Source organism: Rhinolophus ferrumequinum, chromosome 26, assembly GCF_004115265.2.
Source record: "Rhinolophus ferrumequinum isolate MPI-CBG mRhiFer1 chromosome 26, mRhiFer1_v1.p, whole genome shotgun sequence".
Taxonomy (NCBI): domain Eukaryota; kingdom Metazoa; phylum Chordata; class Mammalia; order Chiroptera; family Rhinolophidae; genus Rhinolophus; species Rhinolophus ferrumequinum.
In genome coordinates, this window is record NC_046309.1 from 20,091,097 (window position 1) to 20,115,468 (window position 24,372).

The 24,372-nt window shown below is 33.0% G+C and overlaps 1 protein-coding gene across 5 annotated transcripts in view; it reads left to right on the forward strand.

The window, feature by feature from the left end:
• The window catches only part of POT1 (protection of telomeres 1), a 74,809-nt gene that overhangs the window by 11,692 nt on the left and 38,745 nt on the right, over nt 1–24,372 (forward strand). For all 5 annotated transcript variants that reach the window (XM_033099305.1, XM_033099307.1, XM_033099302.1 and 2 more), the window contains exons 5-9: nt 2,556–2,666; nt 3,318–3,365; nt 5,292–5,406; nt 16,664–16,794; nt 24,038–24,328. In XM_033099305.1, coding sequence (XP_032955196.1) covers nt 2,556–2,666; nt 3,318–3,365; nt 5,292–5,406; nt 16,664–16,794; nt 24,038–24,328 — 696 coding nt within the window. The remainder of the gene's footprint in view (nt 1–2,555; nt 2,667–3,317; nt 3,366–5,291; nt 5,407–16,663; nt 16,795–24,037; nt 24,329–24,372) is intronic.

Below are 24,372 nucleotides of genomic sequence, written 5' to 3' on the forward strand. Positions count from 1 at the left end.
AAAGGTTTATGAGCAATGCACAAAGTGAAAAAGATTAAAAAGCTGTGTAGGAGAGTTCAGAGAAAGGAAGAATGATTTTTTCGGGGAGAGGGACAAAATCTAAGATAGACCTCACAAGGAAGAAGCATTAACAGCCCAGACTTCAAAAGATAGATAGGGTCAGATGTGGGCAAAAGAGAAAAATGCTCTTTATTCTTAGTGGGGGCTCAGAATAAGCCAAGAGTATATGTGGAAAAGCAGTAGGCATGTAAGAGAATCTGACGTGTGTGGTATTGAATGGAAGTATATGGAGATAAAACAGACAAGGTCAGTTGGGATGAGATCACTGAGGGCCTTCAATGCAATTTCTGTATGTGTATTCAAATACAAGCTCATGTTTATAAATACAATAAACACATTTTTCTTTCCTTAAAAAGATTTTTGGTCATTTACATGTTGAATGTATGGTAGAGGGTTAAGTCATAACTTTTTACTGAATTTTGTTAATTATGTTAAAGTAGAATAGACTTTTGAAAAAATTTTTCTTGGGAATGCTGATGTTCAGCTTTTATTAATTAATTCCCTTTATAAAATGTTTTCTCCATCATAAAAGAAACACCCATTCTAAAAAACAATTTAGATTATACAGGAAAATACAAAGAAAAACGTGCATCTGTATCCCTAGCACTTGCATTTTAATGTATTTCTTTCCATATAATATTTATGTTTAAGAGATTTTTAAGTAAAATAGACAGTAACATGAGGTAGGTTATTTTTTGTGCTCTAAGAGTATTTAGAACCGATAAACGAATGACTCATCTACTTCTATTTCTTGTGTTAGTTTCACTGAATAACTAAATCTTACACTAAAATCTTAATTTTTCATTTAAATCAGAATGTATTGGTCTGAGATAAATTGAAAGCATTCCATAGTTTTCAGTTTGTAAAAATAATTTATTCCAAAAGTAATCTTAGTGTATATTTTTTTGCCCTTTAAAGTTGCATAAAACATGGTATAAATGTAGAAAATCTTCAATGAGAATGAAAATTTTCTTCTATATAACTATGAAGAACTTGTGGTTTATTTAGCATTATCAGCACAGACACAATTGTATTGGCAATCTCACCTGAAGAAAAAAAGGAAATTCAGAAATTGGCAGAGCTAAACTGTCTGCATAGGGCCAGAGATACTGTGTTTCCCCGAAAATAAGACCTCGCCGGACAGTCAGCTCTAATGCGTCCTTTGGTGCAAAGATTAATATAAGACCCGGTCTTATTTTACTATAAGACCAAGTATAGCATAATATAATGTAATGTAATATAATGTAATACTGGGTCTTATATTAATTTCTGCTCCAAAAGACACATTAGAGCTGATTGTTCAGCTAGGTCTTACTTTCGGGGAAACACTGTATTAGAAAGGCAATATAAGATCCTTCCATTGATTTAGACTGTTTACGGAGGGCCTACTTTGTGCCAAACCCTGAAGATACAAAGCAAATCCCTGTCTTCAGGGTGCTCACAGCCACTTAGTGGATTTAAATGGAGAATCCTGGGGATTGACTCAAGCAAAGCAAAAATGAGTAACGCAGAAGACGTCCACTTGGTAGAGATTATTAAAGGAAGCTGCGTAAAGCCCAGGAATTTTTATGTATTTTAAGATTTTGGTGGTAAAATTAGAGGAGTTAAGAATATATATACATATGTGTGTATAGAATATATATACATATATATATGTATGTGTGTGTGTGTATATGTATATACATATATATACACATATATATATAATTATATATTTTGGTAAATTATATATAGGTGGTAAATTATATATATTGGTGGTAAAATTAGAGGAGTAAGAATATATATAAATATGTGTGTGTGTGTGTGTGTGTGTGTATAACATGCAGCAAGATAGAACTTGTTGAGTGTATATGTTCTAGTATTTGGAAAATAAGAGAGATTTAACTAAAGAATGAGAAGGGCAGGGATAAATAGAGAATGGCTTCTTATTACTATTATAAACCTCAGTAGAAAGAAAAATCTCAATTCTTACTAGTTTATAAATGGTAATTTCTTATTTATGTCTCATAACCTGGATTTATAGGTATATATGTTACCTTTGTAACAATGTGGAGTTCTCGTAGGTACTAATGACACATCTTTCTCAATGTAGTCTCTCAACTCCGAGATTGTTTCATTTAAATTCTAGGCTTAATACTGTTGGATCATCTGTTTTCTCTTCATTGTGTTTACTCATGCAAACTTATTGATAAAAATTGAGATAAACATTGATTTTTGAAGTCCCATTAAATGAAATTGTCTAAGTGATTTAGTCGGTGTTTTCCTGGTCCGTGAAGGGGGGCATTATACCCATCTATTTTGGGTATAACGTTAATACCCTTTTAAAGGAGGTGGTTGACTCAATCTTATATTTAGAAAGCATTAAACAACATTAGGCTAACAGTTTCCCATTTTATAGAAAGGATTACTGTTTTTAAATAATACAAAATAAGGATTTATATGGCATTCAGACTTGTAGACATTTTGATAATTAAAACCATTTTTTTTCTAAATAGGACACCATTGCAGTGGCTGAATTTATTGTTTTGTCATCTTCATCTACAAGCAGAGATGGGGAACATTGCTTAGTTTTGAAAGCATTTGAGGACTTGCAATCGACTGTTTATGTAAGTGTGTAACTTTTAGTCTCTATTCGTATTTTGGTTTTAATGAGCTAAGGTGATGGAATAGAGGTAGTATTATATTTCTGTTTTTCTGCAGATAAACTATTTAGTCTGACTGAATTATTTTAGTTTAATATTTTAAGTTAAAAAAAATAGAAATTCTTTTCTTGGCTTTGTGTTCTGAATGACTCCAGGTAGAAAAGAAAGATCCCTTAAACATAGTTATTTATTGAGGAAAATTTTATTCTTTATGAAGGTGCTCATCCTGTCCCTCTTCAACTCTTCCTTCCCCCCCTCCCTACCCTCAACACACATATTTAGAGACTACCTATGTGGTGAAAGCTGTCAGGTAGAGAAGTAGAATTGGGCCAAGCCATGTGCTTGCAGGCCAACATCTGCCTGGATTTTTCCAGCATGCACAAGGGCATTATATGGGCTAGGGGTGGTCCTGTGATACTGAAATTAATGAAATAGACTAAAGCTTAGCTTAGACAATTTTGCACGTCACTCTTAATTTGTAAGCCATAACTTGATGCCATTCTGGTGAGTTTGACTGTTATACAGTTAAATGTGTAGTTTTACTACAATTAAAGGTCTGTAATCACATTGGAAGTTGTTTGTATACAAATGCGCCCTTCTTTTTTTTTTTTTCAGGTTTATGTTAAATCCGTAAGAGGTTTTTCTACACAATCAGTGTCTTTGGTAAGATGATATTTACTTTAGTTTAAAATATGTACACACATATGCAGATACACACATGTACATATATACATATACATATTCGATCCACTTTATAGTCTGATTTTAAAAGAGTATCAATACAATGGGAAAACATAATCTCTTATTTTTTTGATATTTGATGTTACATTCAAGTTATACATTTACCTAGTAATTAATATCTGGTCGTTCTGCTGTCTGGAATAACTGGTGATATAAGCTACATACATAAGAAAGGCTAAAATGGAAAAAAAACCTTTATTATGTGAAGACACTGGGATTTTTACCATTTTTAAACCTCAGGCAAATGTATTTCTTTTGTTTTTTTCAGCTTCTATTTAAACAGATTGTTATGTCCTGAATTACGCAATTTTAAGTAAAGAAGTTTATTATATTTGTCACACATTTTGCTCTTTTTTGTCATTTTGTTCAGTATTTTATAAAACTTTGCTATCTCATAACAATAGGAAGGTTCCCACCTGTATAGGTGAGCTAACCTGTAGCTGAGTGAAAACGGGAAGAACTAATAACACTGGTCAAGTTTAATGTTAAATTTCTGTTCTGTTGTCGTAAACCTTTAGTTTCTAATGAACAGATTCCAGGGACTTGGTTCCAATGGACAATGACTATGAGATACAGGTTTCAAATTCTGAATAATACTATAATAGTATCATTTGAATTTCTGATTTAGGGAAACTGGAACCAATAAGAGGGTTGATCTACTTTGAAAAAAATGTGAATTAGGCCTGGGTATTAGTATTTCTCAAAATTATATAAATAGTTCCACTTCAGATATTTAAAACATCCATGAACCCACAAATAAGGCAGGAGTAAACAAAGGAGCTTCCGAACTCAGCAGATATGGTTCTTCAGAAAGCCCAGGTATTCTGAATTATTAGAATATGCCTTAGCTGCTGTGTGCACATATACTGGCTTATTTACATGGGAAGCCAAATTATAATTAAGAAGTATTTGTTGGTCATGAATTAATGGTTATGAATTAATGCCTGTAATGGTTGTGGTCATTGAGCTGTGCGTGCTGCCCTTCCCCACTCACCTCTACATTAGGGAGATACTTCTTAAGACAACATACTGGGTCCAGTTATTTTGTCAGCTGAGCACATACATATCTTCTTTTCTGTCCTGTATACTGACCATGATTCTTTCATCATTGATGTGCTACAACATTTTTTTTTTTACAACAAGGTTTGACGCGATTTCTAAGCCTTTGCCCTTCTCATATTTGACCTGAGGGATTACCTTCCTTGAAAGAGCCAATTAATTCATTTTGACTTAATATTAAAAATTTTAACTCTTAGTGTAATAGGTATCCTTATTTCTAATTGGGGATGGAATGGGTGGGTGATGGGGCCAGATGTCTGAACTCTTTTACAGATTATTTGACTAATATGCACACATATCCTTGTAAATCACCTTCTGTTTTCCTTCCAAACTTATGTACAGTTATTTCAGAAACATTTTTTTTCTCTTATTACCATTTTTAATGTCTTTATACCATTTATTATCAAAGCCTGGCTTCATTTCGGCCTAAGTGAAATCTTTATAGCAGTATAGGAAAAAAAGAAAAAAATATATATATATGTTTATGATATATATATATATATCACAAGTTTTGAGGCAATATCAGTTAAAGTTAAAAACCAGAACCAAAATATCTTAAACTGCATTTCTTAGAATTGTGTACAAATTATACCATTTAAAAAGTTATTTCTATGAAAAACTAGTACTAGTGGTTTATGTAGTAACCTTTATAAGCTGTGTATTTTCTTTTTTCACTTAAAAGGAAACAAGTTCAGTTAGATGGCTCTTCTAATTTACAGATGTGATCATAACGTGATTCTAAAACCTAAATACTTCTATTGACATATTCGCTGTCTTCTCTTTCTTTAGGTGCCAGCATCACATTATGCGTACACACCCCTGAATAAACTGAAGGCTGGTATGATCGTCAATGTCTATGGTGTCGTGAAATTCTTTAAGCCTCCGTATCTCAGCAGAGGAACTGGTAGGTGTTAAGATTGGTTGAGAGTTTAATGGACTGGAACTGCTTTATTGGTTTCAGAAACACAGCTTGTTTAGTACCCTGTCTTAGAAGCTCAATTCTGATTTATAATTGCCAAGCAACACTCAGGCATATTTTTTTGGCTATTTTTATTTATAAAATAATTATGGTCTTTAGAGTCTGAAGAATAAATGAAGAAAAGGATGATAAACAGCAACATGACAGCATATGAAAGTATAAAATAGTCTAGAAAATAATGATATAGACAAATTCAGAATACTTTAATACTATAGCAGTGATATGTGAATCATTTTTAATTCTGGCAAAGGAGTTAAAAGACATAAGTATAAAAAATAATTACCTGAAAGCATAAGTTAATGGATACACAATATTAAAAGATATACAGTGTGACATCAATAACATAAATTGTGTATGGGGGGAGGTAAGAGTGTAGAGTTTTTGTATGTAGAAGATTATTTTTTATCAGTTTAAGATAAATTGTTACAATTTTAAGAGGTTTCATGTAAACTCCTTGGAATCACAAAGAAAACACCTGTAGAAGATACACAAAAGGAAATTAGAATGGAATCAGGAAACACAAAGGAAGACCATAAGAGAAGAAGAAATGTGAAAAAAAGAGGTATAAAACAGATGGAAAAAAATTAACAAAATGGCAATAATAAGTCCTTCCCTATCAATAATTACTTTAAATGTAAGATGATTAAACTTGAGTTCTTAAAGATAATTAAAAAGGCATAACCTATTAATTCCATATGATAACATAAGCTTTTAAACAGACTAACATAAAAGAATGAACCAAAAAACATGAATTTCCGTTTTCTGAAAGTTAATGTATGAATAGTTAATAGGCAACACACTTTCACCTTGGTTTAATTCAGTTCAACTCCATTTAACGTTTATTACATTATTTAATCTAATCTGAAACAACATCATTTGTACAAGGCATCATTATTTTATGTGTCATTAAGAAGAGCACAGCACTGCCAATTAAGCTGTGCTTTACTGTCAATTGTAAGATGTAGCCATATGTTAGAGATGTTAAACATGTGAAATGGTGTTGGTGGTGGTGGTGGAACACTGTCTTCTTATCTGCTGGGTGTCAGGAGCTGTGGCTCATGCTTGGGACATAAAGATGTTCTCATTGAGTTCCTATTTTTAAAAGATTTTATTTATTAAATTATACAAATTGTATTGTTGTAGAATGAGTTTGAAGTATACCCTTTAGTGGGGTGTCTTGGGGAAAAAATCTTATCTTTATATGATCAGGATATTTTGTTAATATGTAACGTAAGAACTCAGTCTGTGTGAAAATTACCATGTTAAGACTTAAAATAGAGATGAGAAGTTTGAAATAGGTGGTAACTAAGTCTGAAGATGCAAAGGATGTTTTATTGAAAATCCTGACGATTTCTGTTTTAGCAGAAAGAGAAATGTTAAACATTAAGGTTGAAGCAGAGTATTTTCATTTAAATATGTAGTTCTCACATATTTTCATCTGACTTTCCTTTTCCTCAGTCTACATCCCCTGCCCCATCATACCATTCAACACATACTTGCATACTTTCACCGTAGTGGTTTCTTCTCGTCATCAGATTTTTTCCCCCTGAATCTTACTTGTCCCCTTTCTGGGAATTTGCTGTAAAGATGTGATCACTATGATGCTCTTCCATTTGCAAGTGTTATCTGGCTGGCTTTGCTTGTCCTGCCAAATTTTGGAATAGCTACATTGCTGGTAATAATGTCTATCTAACTTGGTAGAAGATACCGTTTTTAAACTTTTTTTCATATGTTGCTGATTCTTGTCATTAAAAAGTTTTTAGTAAATTAGTTAAAAAATAACAGTAATTTAGTTAAAAAATAACAGTAACATACAATAAAATGATAGCTCTTTTTAAAACATTGATGACTCAATACTAATTTTAAGTTATTAGCATAATTGTTTTCTTCTGACAGTGTTATTAAATGATGTGTAATTAAAGCATTGGGGAACTATAATATTTATTATATATTCGTATATATCTTATATCTCTATCAGATATGTTTAGTTGGATCCAGTCCCTTAATTAAAAAAAAATATATGACTAGTAGTAATAAGCCATCTGTTATGACAAAGATAATACATTTCTCTGTTTCTTCTTAGATACTAAATTAAACTGTTATCATGTTATCTGAACATTTTCATTGAAACTCTAAAATGTCTTAAGATATAGTGAGATGTCTTTACTACTAGCAAGACAGCAAAATTTTAAAACTGCCTTATAACTTTATTTATACTTCACATTTTTATTTCTGTTGATAGAACTTGTTCTTTAATGTGCTGTAGGAGAGTCAGACAAATAGCACTGATTTTTGTGTTCAGGAAAGGGTCAACTTCATTAGTATCACCACTGAGAAGTATCAGAATAAATGTACAGGAACAATTCACAGCTGTGCCTTTTTTATACTACAGAAAGCAATATTATTTTGTAAATAGAAGGCCACAATCTAAATATTACATCTAGATTGTACATAACTACTTATGTGGAGGAAAATTACCTTCATGCCACTCAAATTTAGGTAGATGGAAAACAGTTTCTTCTATTACATGTCATTAGCTAGAGTTTTTCATTAAAATGTATTTTATAAATGTTAAATTCAATGTGATAGAGGCAGTTTGGTGCAATTGAGCATTTTTCCTTCTTGACAAAATATTTCTTGACTTTCCTCTCATCCTCAGTAACAATGATTACATGTGACCTATGGCATACTTACTGCTCCCTTATTTCTGGTAGCAAATGCCTTACTTCCCAAGCTTCATAATGCAGTCTTGGAGGAGTTGTAGCCTTTATTTTTGAAGAAGCCTATCAGACCTGTTGTTAAAAAAACGATCAATATATTCTTATTCAATTGTGGCAAAATTCATCATGAAAACTGAGACTTTCTCAAAGTTCATGGAAAGAGCATATATTAAAAGACCACTGTATCATCAAAATGGACTCATCAAGGGTACATACTATGGCCTCTTCCATGTAGGAAGACAGGGTCATTGCTGCCTCCTTAGGATTTTGAGATTTTATAGCCGTTATCTCCTCTGCAAGCCTCACGTTTACTTTGCTTTGGAGAGCTGGCTAGATAGTTAAGAGATGCAGTTTTTTGCCTTGCACAGATAACATCGATAATATTTTCTTAGAGAAAACATATAAAGAATTTAATTTTAGCATTGTCTCAGACTTTAAGAAATAGCTTAATGTTTTTTTTTTAAAACTTGAGACTCGTTTAACCTGTTCTTATTGTCTGTTCTTGCTAAATAGATAAATGTGTGCAGGCCATGAAACATTTCCATATTTGTTCCCAGTATACGGTTCATGCTTGCTTGATTAATACCCTAATGCCCACTCACTCTGAGCAAGTGGGAAGCGTAAAGGGAACTCTGTGGGTGCTTGCTCTCCTAATACGTGAGGCTAGAGAAAGGAGAAAATAGTCAACATGTTCATATCATTTTTAATGTTTTTCTTCTCTTTGTTTCCCCAAATTTTGACACCATAGAGGTCTCAGCCTTTTTGTGCCACGTCATGTGGCACATCACCTGTGGCTCCCTGCCTAACCTCAGCAGTGCTCTGTGTTCCGCAGTGGTTTCTCCTGCCCTACCTCCTATTAAAATTCTCGGTTTTAGAAAAGCAGTTTGATTAAACTTGAGCAGTTTGGGATGTTACGATATTTTTACAAGCAGACCTTTCTCTTGCTCTTCATTATCTTATAAAAGGATATCTGCCATCGTAGCCACTTACTGATCGTTACAGTCAAATTTCTTAGAGTAGTATCCAAAACATTGAACTTCTGAGAGCCTGTATCAGTTTTCCTTTTGGTTCCTAGGCTAAGGTGCTAGGACATTGGGCCTTATGATTTTTCTTTTCCTATTCTGTAAAAACATCTCAGCTAACCCTAGAATGTTATTTTTGGCTTTGTAAATATTATTTTCACTTATGAGAATGACTTGCCATTTATGCATTGTTACGTAGCATAATTGTTTGAAAATTTGTGTTTTGTATGAATAATATTGATTGCATATTAAATGCTTATATAGTTATTGTCTTTAATTTTGTAAAGAATAATAAGAAACTCCCATGTATCCTACATTAAAATAATTAAAAAGGAATTTATTAGTTACCGAATAATTAATAACTCATTGGCACTCCATAAGATCCAGAGCCCTCTGGTTCATCAAAGAGATTCAGGCATCTAGTACAATGTCAAATTATATCTAATATTTAATTATTTATTTTAAAAAATTGATAATGCATCTTTCTATTTCTCAAGAGCTAAAAAATTAGAATATCTAGTTGAGGGAGGTAAGACTCTTCCCAAGCCCTTGGCTATCTTACTTTCAGGAATGGAAGGCAAGCAGGGCATCGCTAGTCATCCCTTATCTTTCTAAGGATTTGGAAAGGCACGCTAAGCCTCTTCTCAACACTCGTTTGCAGCTATTCTGTCCATGCCAGCTGGAAGTAGTTTTCCACTTAGAGAATGAAGGTGGAGAAACGTCTCTCTTCCCCTTTTTCTGAACCTTTATATTGCTTGCTTTCTTATGTTCAGGAATGAATTCCTTGATGAAGCTCGAGGCTTCCATCTGGCTTTCTGTCCATGTCTCAGGACTCCGTCTTTTGTGACCTTTTCCTCTAACAAATTATTAGACTGCTAATTTAGTATATTATTCTTATGTTTCATTAGTTTATAATTTGAATTGTTTTAATGAATCATAAAAATCAGTACTGTTTTTCTCATTCTTTATTGAATGATGTGGTACATTCTTATTTTCATTGAATTAAAAAATTTATTTGCAAGCCTAATGAGGCATTGTCCTGGACTTTGTTGTCCATATTGAAAAAATGATGGACTTTCAGTTTACAAATAAGGGAGACCTAACTGTAATCAACTAGCTATTATAAGGAACAGCAGTATGCTGTAGCAGAAGGAACAGGCAGAGTGCTTTGGGAGTGGGAATGGAGAGATTAGTGCTAACAGGGGAGTGGCTTCTAAGAGATAATAGCATTTGAGCTGAACTTTCAAGGATAAATTGGATTTTGATAGATGAGGAAGAAGAGGCTAACATTCCAGACTTCAGAAATAGAAACAAAACTTGTCAGACCTTTATAATGAAAATAGGAACTTTTCAATTTCAAAAGCTAACTGCAGAACAAATTGAATTAAATATACGCAATAGAATGTCAGCAGTATATTGATGCATAATTTTATGCTACTATAGCAGTCTTTTTCAGGAATCATTATTAAGGACTTGTGATATTTTTGTGGTATACACTTTGTTTATAATCTAGACCTAAATAAAACAATCTTTTCTGTATTTAATTTATGGTAACCACTAAACTGTTGTCTGTGTCTATGAGTTTTCGTTTGTCTTGTTCGTTTTCATATATAATAAACTGATTATTCAGATTGTATTGGTCATGTATGCATGAACATCTTTATTTGACAGAACTGTTATATAGTTAACATTTGGCCTTTGAAAGATTATTCAGAATTATTACAAATAAGAGGTTTTATGTGGTCATCAATGGCTTCTTAGGTCAAATGGAGTATAGTAATATTTAGGATCCCCAAAATTACTTTCTTCAAGTTACAAATTACTTTGATTTTCATTTTGAGAAAGGCGCTGGGATTTAGGGCCCTAGAATCTGCATTTTTACAATCTTCTACTTTAGTACACTATTCCCACCCATCCCCACTTTACACATCATTGTTTAAGAAAATCAAAATATATTCTCTTCCTTATGTTTTCAGTTTGGTTGTTTGTCTTTTTTTCAATGATGTCTGGATACTCTTTTTTTTGTAAAGTATAATTTAAGAGCACTTGGAAAGAATTTATGAATAAATAAGATTACATGTCAACAGCAAAAGTTACACAAATGTTTCCATTTTTCATGAAACGAAAGTCCAAATGAATTTAAATTTAGTTTTCTCATGTTTTTTTTTTTATTATTATTTTTAGAGATTGAAATGGTCACAGAAAAGTAGTGCTTTTTAAGTTAGGAACAACAGGTACTTTAAAAAAATCATGCATAACTTTTAGAATAGTAGAATATCCTTCAAGGATTGGTTCAATCTGATACTGTTTTTTCCAATCTGCCCATCTCAGGACAGGTTTGTTTTTCATTGCACTTACTGAAACAGTTGGTAAATGCATCTGAGATACTCTGTTTCTTTTTTAAATTTTTTATTAAATTTATTGGGATGACATTGGTTAGTAAAATTATATAGGTTTCAAGTGTGCATTTCTATAATACATTATCTACATATCACATTGTGTGTTCACCACCGAGTCAGTTCTTCCATCACCATATATTTGACCCCCTTTACCCTCTACTACTATTACCCCTCCCCCCTTACCTTCTGGTAACCACTAAACTGTTGTCTGTGTCTATGAGTTTTTGTTTATTTGTTTGTTTGTTGTTTTCAGTTTTACATACCACATATGAGTAAAATCATAAGGTTCTCGACTTTTTCTGTCTGACTTCATTTAGCATGATAATCTCAAGATCCATCCATGTTGTCACAAATGGCAGTATTTCATCTTATGGCCGAGGAATATTCCAGTATATACTCGTGTGTATGTATTATGTATGTATTTAGCAGAACACTTCACTTCTTGGAGCAGTTAAGTACAACTTATTTTTAGTATTTGTTAAAATTATTAGCTTGTTTTCCAGTCATGTCCTAGATCTACTGCAAATTGAAAGAACCGAAAGCTGTTTAATATTTCGTTGAGATTGCTACTTGTCTTTATTGTTTTAGAAACAAATTATTAGACAGTTTTTTTAATGCCACTGGTCTCTTGAATCTGAATTTTTGTTTCCACCTTTTATAAATATATGCATACTTAAATACAAAAACAAAGTATATAAAATGGTATTTTATTTTGAAACTCCTCATTATTTTATAGATAATCTTGGTTGATTCTAAGAACATCGTCATGTTTAGTTATGCCATTCTAGAGAGCTGCATTGTAGCAACTACATGGTATTTTGAAGAATGTTGCTATTGCAAGTCTATCTGAGCCTGAAGCTTAGTAATTGAATATAATTGCTTGTGTGTGTGTGTGTGTGTGTGTGTGTGTGTAAAGAAAAGACTTATTCAGATAGATTTAATATACTAACAAATAAACTTCAAATGAGATATTTTTAAATTCTACTTTTGTAATTTTTTTATATTAAGGAAGTAGTTCTTTGATAATTCTGTGATTAAGCATATACACATCTGTGTATGTATATATTTTTTCCGCAACTCAGAAATATCCATAGATAATGTGGTAGCACTAGAAGTTCTTTGGTAAGAGTGGTGATATGATGGATCTGTTTGTAATTTGGTATGGAAAGATAAAAACATGAAGGTAGGAAAAATAATTCCAGATTATGACAGTAGTCCAAAATTAGAGCTGTAGTAATGGAGGAATAAAACAAATTTGAGAATATTGTACAGGAGAGTTTTATAATTTCTCAGTTTATCTTTCCACTGTGCAGTATTTCTTTTAAGTGCAATTTGTATTCCCCTTCCCTTAGTTACCCCAACAGATGTTTGTAGTGTACACTGCTGTAATTATTTGAATAAAGTAAAATAGTTTAATTCATTGATGAAGTCCTAAGCTTTGCTGTGAACATTTTTGAAATGCTTGCTGTTTGACATAACACAGAATTATAATGGATATATTAATGTTACCATTTGAATTTATAGTATGAATTATTTGAGGGCAAAATTGTTTTAATACAATAGAAATTCTACTGAAATGTATAACTTAAACAAATGACTCAAAAAGAGATTGTCTTTCAACTTTCGTCAAAAACTTTTAACTTTCTGAGAGTTATGTCATAACCCCAATTCCCCTATGGCCCCTTCCCTGAGTGAAAACAAACAGGACATTTTGGGGGGTTAAAAAAAAAGAAAAAGATAAAAAGTAGGGTTTTGGAATAGAAAAACCAGTTAAAATTAATTAGTGCATTAGAATATTTTTTATAATTGTTTTATGCTTTAATTCTTTGCCTTTAGGAATTTAAAATATTTTGCTTTATTTGGAAAGCAGTGTAAGAACTTCTTAGAATTGTGGATATGCTTGGATGTTACCCGTTTGAAAAATGGTGTTTGATTTTTAAAGTAAAATGATAAACCAAAACATGTTCTCTGTTTTGCAAAAACATGATAAGAAAGCTCCTATTTTAGGCTAAATATTTGAAAGACTTATTGTCATTTATATGTGTTATATAAATCAAGCTTAAGCAAAAGATTATTGGGAGTATGTGCCAACAATAGAATAAGAACTGAAAAATCCAAATGAATTTCTATCAGCATTAGAAATAATTGTGATCATTTGATAATAAACAGAATGAGTACTTCCCCAGTCTCCACCACCACTTCAGCAGCTGTCCATCAGTGTTTAGCATACTCATCAGGCTTCTGATAACTCCTTTCAGTTTTCCAGGGTACAGGATATAACTGAAAATAAGATTCACGTCGAGTTATAGTTATGAGAACAAATTGAGAAAAGAACCAAGATCAAAACTATGGTTTATTGATTATTATCTTCACAATATCCTTCATAATATTGTGAAACTGCTTGTTACTGTTCAGATAAGTTTATCAAAACCTTTTAAATTCTGATATGATTGATTCAGAATTTTTTGAGAATTTTAACAGGTCAAAAGATTATATAAAGTTGTAAATGACTGCTATTAATACTACTGACAGAAATTATTTAACTAAAAAAATATAAAGTCCTTGTTTTTCTCAGCTTTTTATTATAAAAATATTAAAATAACAGAATATTTGGAAGAATTATACAATGAATAGCCATATAATGATCATCATCAGTGGATCCAGTAATTCATTTCTTTTTTGATTCACTTCAGAGTAAGTTGAAGATATCAGTACACATCTTCCCTAAATATTTCAACATGTATATCAGTAACTATCAATAAGTAGAGTTCAATATTTATTTATAATTTTTTGAAGAAAATATTACATACAATGAAATGTATGGGCACTTTGCTTAAATCCACAACATTTACAGGTACAAGTTTTTGAATATCTGTTTTTTTTTCTGTCCATAATGATATATAGTCAAATACCATAATACTTTTGGACTCTCTTTTAAAAAGTGAGAAGCTGTAATTATTTTATTGCTTAAGTACTGATTTCTGTAGAAAATTGTAAATACAGGCCTATAAACTTTAATATGCATAGAAGAAGATAGAAACTAGATTAGTCTCTTCTGATTGCCTTTGGACTTTTACTGTAAAGGTTACCAGTTATTGCATTATTAAACACAGGTCATAAGGTTAGATATTTTACTCAGGTTTTATCAGTTGCTTCAAAGTTCATTTGGTTTTATAGTTTTTATAAATTCGGCAGTGTTCTTCAAGATGCTGTCCATCTTTTAATAACCTGCAGGACGGGTGGAAGAAGTCAAGTTAGCATTTGGTTTGACCTCAGGAAGCATTAAAATGGAAACTTACTCTCTTGATTTTTTTTTTCTTTTTTGATTTTTTTTTTTAATACTCTTGTAAGTAACAACAAAGAGGGAGATAGAAAGGCAAAAGGGAAACAAAAGTTTCTAGCAGTAGATTGTCAAGATAGAGGAGGTAATGGCGTGGCAAGAACTGCCATGTAGAGAATGTCCCAGAACAACAGTGTACTCTAAGGTTGAGCTCTGTCTTCCTCTTCATAGAGTGAGGCTTTAAGCTGTCCAACTTTCTCAGCAGTGCTTCTTTTAAAATAGCTTGCAGATCTAATCTACATAACCTTTTGTTTTTTCCCTCCTAAAAGACTACTTTTTGGCTTCCCGACTTACCTGTAGTTACTAGATTGTGGAATTTGTCTCCTTTGCTTTATATATAAGTAGTTATTTTTCCAACTTGATTTCTGCCTTGAATGGGAAGTCTGACAGAGACATTTAGTACCACATAGGGCATGTTCATTGAAAGTGTCAGTGTAGGGCGGGTGGGAAGAGAGCTGTCTATCAGACATGGCCCCCTACTGTGCTAATGAGGGAGGGATTTATTCTGGGTGCTAATACCCACATTAAAAGCCTTACCACTTAATCAGTGAAACTTCCTTGGAGAACAGCTTATGTGCTGGGAAGTGATGGGGTTAAAGATTAAGATACTGTGCTTGCCTACATGAGGTCATCTTCACAGGGAGTAGGGGTCAGGATGGGTGGATACTGAAACAGTAGTTCTGTATGGAACCTGTGAATTAACCTTGATTTTGGCTCTACTTTTCGCTCCCATCCTTAATCCCAGTGGCTCCCATCTTTGCTGTAGCCACTTTATAATCTCTTGTGGTTTGTAGTCTGTGTTCATTTTGTCCCTTAACCATTTAGTTTCCCATTTTCCTAAATATGTTTATATCTTCTCCCCTTTCCTTTACTCTTTTTCCTCTCTACTCCTCTCCTCTCCCTTTACTGTTCTAGGTTTATTTTTTTCTGTCTCTATGTTATAATTACTGCTATACTGGGAAGGAAGGGAAATCAACGTATTTTTTTCAGTGGGGAATTTCCTGAAACGTGTATATTAAAAGGCAGTATCTATTACAGTTTTTACTACCACCAGTATTTGAAGTTACGGTTTTCATGGCAACTCAACTGTCGTTACTTTTTTTTCCAGTTTAAATTATATAAAATACCTCTTTTATACCAGTGTGTAATCTTTTATAGGTAACTAGCAAATCATCATTTTCCTTTGTGAATTTGTTATTGTACAGTTTTCTATGAATTGTTTGTTCATTTGAATTACACATTTACTGTGAAATCGTAGATTTTATAACCAATTTTCATAATATCTTTATGCAGTATATTGACTCTTCATCACATTTGTGTTGGAACTATCTTTTAGTCTTTTGTTTTCAATCTAAATTTATGTTTATTTTATAAATTATATTTTAATATGTTTATCTGCATCATGATTTTTAAACTTTGAAGTAATAAAAAAGTTATTACCACTCGAGATAATTTACAAATATATTAAGTAGTATTTTAATTTTTGTTTTGCTAAAATTAGTTTTTGTAGAACACTTTTGCAGAATAATTTGGTAGCACATTTTGAGAGCCAAGAAAATGTCTCTGTTTTGATCCTGTTCTTAGAAGACTTAATTAAAGGGAGGAATAAAGTCTGTTCGGTGTTTTGAAATCACTGTATTCTTATTTTGTCAAATCGTGTGAAATACTAAAAGTCGGGTGAAATATTTTTATGTTTTCCAGATTACTGTTCGGTTGTAACAATTGTGGACCCGTCAGATGCAAAGTTAACCTGCCTGCTCTTTAGTGGGAATTATGAAGCCCATCCGATGGTTTATAAAAATGGAGATATTGTTCGCTTTCACAGGCTGAAGGTATAATTCATACTGTCTAGAACTTACATTTTTTTTAAAGAGAACTGTATTGTTCACCAAAACTATTTAGCACTAATTATGTAGTTGCTTTGTTAGAACATGACATCAAGTATTTGAAGAGATAAGAAGAAATGTAAAATAGTGTCAGACTTCACATAATTTATAGTAGGAAACCTTCATTTAAACAAATTACCTGCCCTCCTTCCACAGAAATGCATTAGATGCCGTGATTCAGTCTAGTTGGACTCTGTCTTGCTTCTAAATTTAGGTTGATGTTTTAAAAGTTTTTCATGTAGAGTTTGAGGAAAAAAACAAAAATCTTGCTTGGGGCAAAGAAAAGCATTAGGTCAACAACAGCAAAAGTATACAAAGATTGGGAGATTGTATTATTTTTTGCTGTTTGTTGTATTAATTCAGGTACAATGGAAACATTGAGATATTAAGTATAAAATCAAAATAAGTTGATCGTCATTTATGAGAAATATGTTAAAATATGAATAGAGGTGATTTTTGTAAAATCAGCTTTTCAGTACTTTAATATTTTCAATCCCTGAGGTTGTAAGCATTTCATTCCCTTCATCTTTTCCTCTTGTTACATGGATTTCCATGCATCCCCTTCATTTTCTTGGTTGTCTTTTCTTCTAATGCTTCATTTTGTCTGTGTCCCTTAGGGTCAACGCAGTGCTCGTAAATCAGCACAATATTCCAGGTGTGTTCTGTTCTTCGATATGGTGGGAATGACGTTTCTTGATCTGTCAGTGCCTTTTCCCTGAGAATAGACGAATAGTAGAGAGCATTTGCGTGAAGATAAATGTAGAAATAGAAATACCATTGTAGCAGTATATCACAGGCTTATTCAAACTTAACTAAATAGCTTATTTCTCACACACTGTTGTGTCCTACAATATATTTATACAATGCACCCTCCTCTTCTAACGTTTTTAGTTGTTATTCTTCTTGTTGCTTAATTAAAGCAGAACATACATCTCTCCATTCATAATATAAGTATATCATTTAACTAGCACTCTAGAAACTTCCTTCTTATCTCCACCCAGACTAGTTATTAGCACCCATCCCCAGGAATAGTCTTATAACGTCTAACAGCACGTATTATTTTCATATGTATTTGTTCTGTATATAAAGGGAACAGACTATAGTTTTTTCTTTTCTTTTTTTAAAATGGCTGGCTTATGCGTATGTGATTCAACCATGTTACTAAGTATAGTTTTACGTTGTTCATTTTTATTGCTCAGTGGTATCCCATTATGTACATATGTCAGCATTTATGTATTTTCTGTTGGAAATTAGGTAGTTTTCAGTTTGAGGATATTATGCTGTTATAAACAGTCTCAACTACATATCTTTTACTGAATATGTATTATAATTATATATATGAGGTATGATCAAACAATACAGTGAATGTTTAAATTAAAAAAAATTATTACAGTAAAATACACATTGCCATCAATCCTCAAAATACTCCCCCTTTCTTTGAATATACTTATCCCATCATTCCTGCCACTTTCTGAAGCAGTTCGGGGAGTCCTCTTTCGTGAGTGTCTTTAGTTGTGCTGTCATGGCTTCCTCGAAGTCCTGAATCATTTTCACTTTGGAGAAGAGCCAGAAGTTGCACAGTGGTAGACCTGGTGAATAAGGTGGAGGATGACACACCATAACGTTTTTATTTGATGGAAATTGCTGTATACCAGAAGCGATTTGTGACACGGAACATTGTCATGATGGAGGATAATTTATGGCACACTTTAAAAACACCTTCTCTCAACCATAGCTTACACCTGACTGGCTACACAGGACAAATTGTAACCTGTGACACACTGTTACTAACGTTTGACCCACCACTTTCTGTGTTGAAGATCCCTGCTTTTGTATGGCACTCGCAGCACTGTTCACCGTATTTTGTGATCACAACTGAAAGCCTCCGTGTCACACATCACTTCTGGTACAGCAATTTCTGTCAAATAAAAACATTATGGTGTATCCTCATCTACTTTATTCACTGGATCTGGCACTGTGTGACTTCTGTCTCTTCCGCAAAGTCAAAATGACCACAAAAGGTAAATGTTTTGAATCGATTCAGGATACAAATCTTTTATGAGATATGTGATTTCCAAATATTTTCTCTAAGTCTGATTTCTCTTTTCATTTTAAGAGAGTGTATAGAAAATCAGAAATTCTTAATTTGAACAAAGTCCAATAAATATTTTTTTTCCACTTACGGGTTGTGATATAGATGTTGTATCTAAGAAATCTTTGTCTAACCAAATATCACAAAGATGTTCTATGTGTTATAGAAGTTTTCTAGTTTTGGGTTTTATATGTAGATCTATGAGCCACTAATTTTTGCTATTGGTGTGAGGTACAGATTAAAGTTCTTTTATTTTGATTTGTTTTTGGTAAATGAATATCCACATGTTCCAGTACTATTTTTTTCTTTTTATGAGTAGTCATATTTTTAATATATTTTTTTAAATTTTCAATTACAGTTGCCATACAATATTATATTAGCTTCCAGGTGTATAACATAGTGATTAGATATTTATGTATCTTACAAAGTGATCACCTCGGTAAATCTGGGACCCATCTAACACCATACATAGTTAATACAATATTATTGACTATATTCCCTATGCTATACTTTACATCCCCATGACTATTTTGTAGTTACCAATTTGTACTTCTGAATCCCATCCCCTTTTTCACCCACACTCCCGACCACCCTTCCATCAGGCAACCATCAAAATGTTCACTGTATCTACCGTGCTACCCCGAAAATAAGACCTAGCCAGACCATCAGCTCTAATGTGCATCTTTTGGAGCAAACATTAATATAGTACCTGTTCTTATTTTAATATAATATAAGACCAGGTATCATATAATATAATATTAACGTTTGTTCCAAAAGACGCATTAGAGCTTAATGGTCCAGCTACGTCTTATTTTCAGGGAAACACGGTACTTGTTTGTTTTTGTTTTGTTTATTTTGTTTTTTAGATTCATATGATAAGTGAAATCATATGGTATTTGTCTTTCTCTAACTTATTTCACTTAGCATAATACTCTTTAGGTCCATCCATGTTGTTGTAGATGGTGAGATCTCACTTTTTTATGGCTGAGTAACATTCCGTTGTATGTATGTACCACTTCTTCTTTATCCCTTCATCTGTTAATGGACATTTAGGTCCCTTCCATATCTTGGCTATTGTAAATAATGCTGCGGTGAACATATGGATTCTTATCTTCGAATTAGTGTTTTGGGTTTCTCAGATAAATACCCAGAAGTGGAATTACTGGGTTTTTCTTTGTCTCTTGTTATATCGCTTTTGTTTTAAAGTCTATTTTGTTGATACAAGTATTACTACCCCAGCCTTTTCTTTCATTTCCATTGTCATGAAATATCTTTTCTCATCCCTTTACTTTCAATCTGCGTGTCTGTTGATCTGAAGTAAGTCTCTTATAGGCAGCATATGTAAGGGTCTTGTTTCCTATCCATTCAGCCCCCCTGTGTCTTTTGATGGGAGCATTTAATTTGTTTACATTTAAAGTAATTGTTGATATATATGTGGTTATTGCCGTTTTAGTATTGATACTTTTATTTTTTCCTCCTTCTTAAGGAAGTCCCTAAACATTTGTTATAATATTGACTTGGTGGTGATGAACTCCTTTAGTTTTTTCTTTTTTAAGAAGCTCTTTATCTGTCCTTCGATTGTAAATGATAGCTTTTCTGGGTAGAATAATCCTAGTTGTAGGTCCTTTCTTTTCATCGCTGTGAATAGTTCATGCCAATCCCTTCTGGCCTGCAAAGTTTCTGTTGAGAAATCAGCTGACAGTCTTATGGGAGCTCCCTTGTAGGTAACTAACTGCTTTTTTCTTGCTGCTTTTAGGATTCTCTCTTTGTCTTTAACCTTTGGCATTTTAATTATAATGTGTCTTGTTGTGGGCCTCTTTGGATTTATCTTCTTTGGGACTCTCTGTGCTTCCTGGGCTTATATTTCTATGTTCTTCCCAGGTTAGGGAAGTTTTCCATCATTATTTTTTCAAATAGGTTTTCAATTCCTTGCTGTCTCTCTTCTTCTGGTACCCCAATGATGCTTGATGTTCTCCCAGAGGTCCTTTAAACTTTACTCATTTTTTTGGATTCTTTTGTCTTTTTGCTGTTCTTTTTGTGTGTTTTCTGCTACTTTAGCTTCCAAAGCACTGATATGATCATTTGCTTCATCTAATCTGCTGTTGATTTTCTCTAATATATTCTTCATTTCAGTTACTGTATTCTTCATTTCTGACTGGTTCTTTTGTATGTTTCTGAAATCAGTGTACTTCTAAAAATACATCAATAAATACATTGAAAATAAATTATTATAAAATTTTATTAAAATGCATTTTTAATATGTAGGTTATTTTGTATTTAGCTTTTTATTTTTGTTGTATGTTTTGGTCAAGGAACATACCTTGAAATGTTTAATATTTTGAAACTTGTTGATGTTTATTTAGTATTCTAGCATATGGTCAATTTTAGTAAATGTTCCATGGTCAGGTGAATCTGGTTGTTTGGTACTGTGTTCTATGAATATAAATTAGGCCATGTTTATTAATTGTGTTGTTCATACCTCCTTTATCCTTTATGATTTTATGTATACTTATGAGCTATTGAAAAGCATCTTTTAAAGACTTTAATGTTATTTATCTGTTTCTGTCGATCTTTGCTTCATTATTTGAAGCAATATTAATTGGGTTTAGGTTTATTTAATTTTATTTTATGTTTTATATATATTGAGGTTACTGTATAGATTTAGAGTAAGATGTGTTTCTAAGATATTATTCTTTTATTGTTAGAAAATGTTACTATTTTTCTCTAGTAGTACATCTTTACCCTCTTTGTGTTGATATCTCAGCTAGTTTTGAGTGGCCCTGAAGTTTTTCTTTAGTTGGACAAGGCCATTAAAAATATAGACATTTCTCTTAGAAGTCCAGGTTTGTTAATATTTTTTCTTGTTTTTCTTTTGCTTGTTGCAATTTGTAGATCATGGTTCATAGCAAAAATATAAAAAAACAAGAGTCAAGGTCTCTCTGTTTATTTTTCAACAAATATTTATTGGGTGCCTGTTTGTACAGGCTTATGTTTTAATGCAGAGAGCCAGCCGATACAAAAGTAAACATATAAGCTAAGGTAAGTTCAGATAGTGATAGCTGCTATGAAGAAAATAAAACAGAATCAGGAAAGGCCTTTCTAATGAGACATAACGGAGCCCAACCGATAATGGTGAGGAGTTCTGTTGAGATAGGAGGGAAAATATTTTCCAGGCAGATGGAACTATAAGTACTGAGACCCTGGGGTACTTATGAGCATGGTATTGAAAAAAACAAAGAAGGCCATTATGGATCCTAGTGAACTGTATAGGAGAGGGTGGTACAAGGTGAAATTTGGGAGGAAGGCAGAGACTAATTCATATATTGCCTTATGGTAGGTAAGTTGTTTAGATTTTATTCTATTCAATGGGAAGTCATTAAAGGGTTTCAAATAGAATGAGCTGATTTATATTTTGAGGAAAGCATTCTGACAATTCCATGGGCAATGAATGGATTGTTACGAGACAAGCCAGAAAGGAGATCAGTTATGGGTTTATTTCAGTTGTAGTCTTGAGATGCAGGCGGCCTGAGCTAGGATGGTGATGGAAACAGAATCAGATAAGGTATGTTTTGAATGTGAAACAAAGTAGACTTGCTGATAAGTTAGATGTGAAAAAAGTTACCAGCACACCTAAGCTAGAAGATTGTTTCTGGTCTTCCCTGATAGTTAGCAGAGGCAAACTTTGATGAACAGTGTAGACTAGTGGACGTGAAATTGGTGATACAAAGAAAGATGAGCACAGAATCAGGAATCATTAGACATTTGAGTGAAGCCCAAATCAAAAAAGAAAAACAGCATTTGCAACAAACAGAACCCATTTAAGCATGTGTAAATCAAGTTAATTGATCTTTATGAGACAAGTATAATTAGAACCTGCACAGTGAACTTTTTCCTTCTATGAGAAAATAACTGGTGTTAGACTAGCCCTATTGCTATAAAGATCCATAAAATTGGACAAAATCTGAGGCAACTGTTTTTAGACATTGGACCAAATGCACCTGTGATCAGAGAGAGAAGAGAAACTGGTAAGTTACGCCACATGTTCACCAAAAGTCTGCCTGGGGGCAGTTTTCCAACCACTGCACTGCAGCACGCTGAAGTGCAAGCAGAACATAGTGGTCCTGCTAAGCTGAGACGCCTAAGATCAGAGGTCAAGGCCGCTGAAAGAGCTTGGAATCTTCAAGGCAGTTCCCTGGAGAGGACAGAGTTGTACAGAGGGGGGCATCTAAAAGACTGCTGGGGAGTGTTGTTGCCCATGAATCCTTGCCTAAAGCTGGGTTATATATTACGTAAGGGCAAGACTAGTTAAGGATTACAAAAGCTGCTGTGTGGCTGTGCATTTTGGTTAAATATGAAACAGATACTAGAGGTGTAGCAGTGGGGATGCTGGACGTCTAACCTAGTCAAAGGAAAAGTAACCTTATAGATAGCTCTTTAATATGTTGGCTGTTCAGCTGAGACAACGCAAAAATCAAACAGTTAGCATTAGGAAAATGAAATAATTATATTAATATCAGAGTATTACAAGAGATTAAAAGGGGGAGCATTTCACAAGGACAGAGGGGTTGCTTTATGAAGACGATGTGACAGTCAAATGCATGTGCATCTAATAACTGCGCTACAAAATTCAGAAAGCCCAAGTGGGGCGTATCTCAGCTCTCGGTCAGACTGATGAAACCTAAGCCTCAGCTGCATTTTAGTCACCTCAAACTCTGAAGTATTCTAGTATCCCATGTTACTTTCATAAGTAACTGTCACTTGTTATTCTTTTTCCTTTTGTAAATGATATCTTAATAAAAAACAAGTGTAAAAGTACAAGATTGATAGGATTAGGGAGTCTACCACCTAGTTCTTTAAAAAACTAATAAATTTTGCAGAATGTCTTACAGTTTACATGGTGCTTGTGGATCTTGATAGAACCCAGTTAATTTTATAATTTCATATGCAAATTAAATGAAATATTAAAGAATGATGTCTTTTATTAACTATGCTGGCAAAATTTTATAATCTCTCAAGTTTCTTCACTTCCTGGATTCTGTATCAGTAAGCTGTTATGTGTGTTTCTGTTTTGTTTTCTACTGTGTCCCACTTTCTTAGATCCAAATATATAAAAACGAGACTCAAGGTATCAACAGCAGTGGCTTTGCGTCTGTGACATTTGAGGGAACTGTCGGAGCTCCTATCACACCTCGTACTTCAAACAAGTGTTTTAACTTCACAACCGAGGACCACAAAATGGTGGAAACCTTACGTGCTTGGGCATCTAGTAATATTTTGCTTTCTTCGACATTAGTAAAATTGTGTGATATTCAGCCAATGCAGTATTTTGACCTGACTTGTCAGCTCTTGGGCAAAGCAGAAGTGGATGGAGCATCATTTCTCCTTAAGGTAGGCATGTTTAAACACTTGCAGTTATAAGTTGGTACCACCTA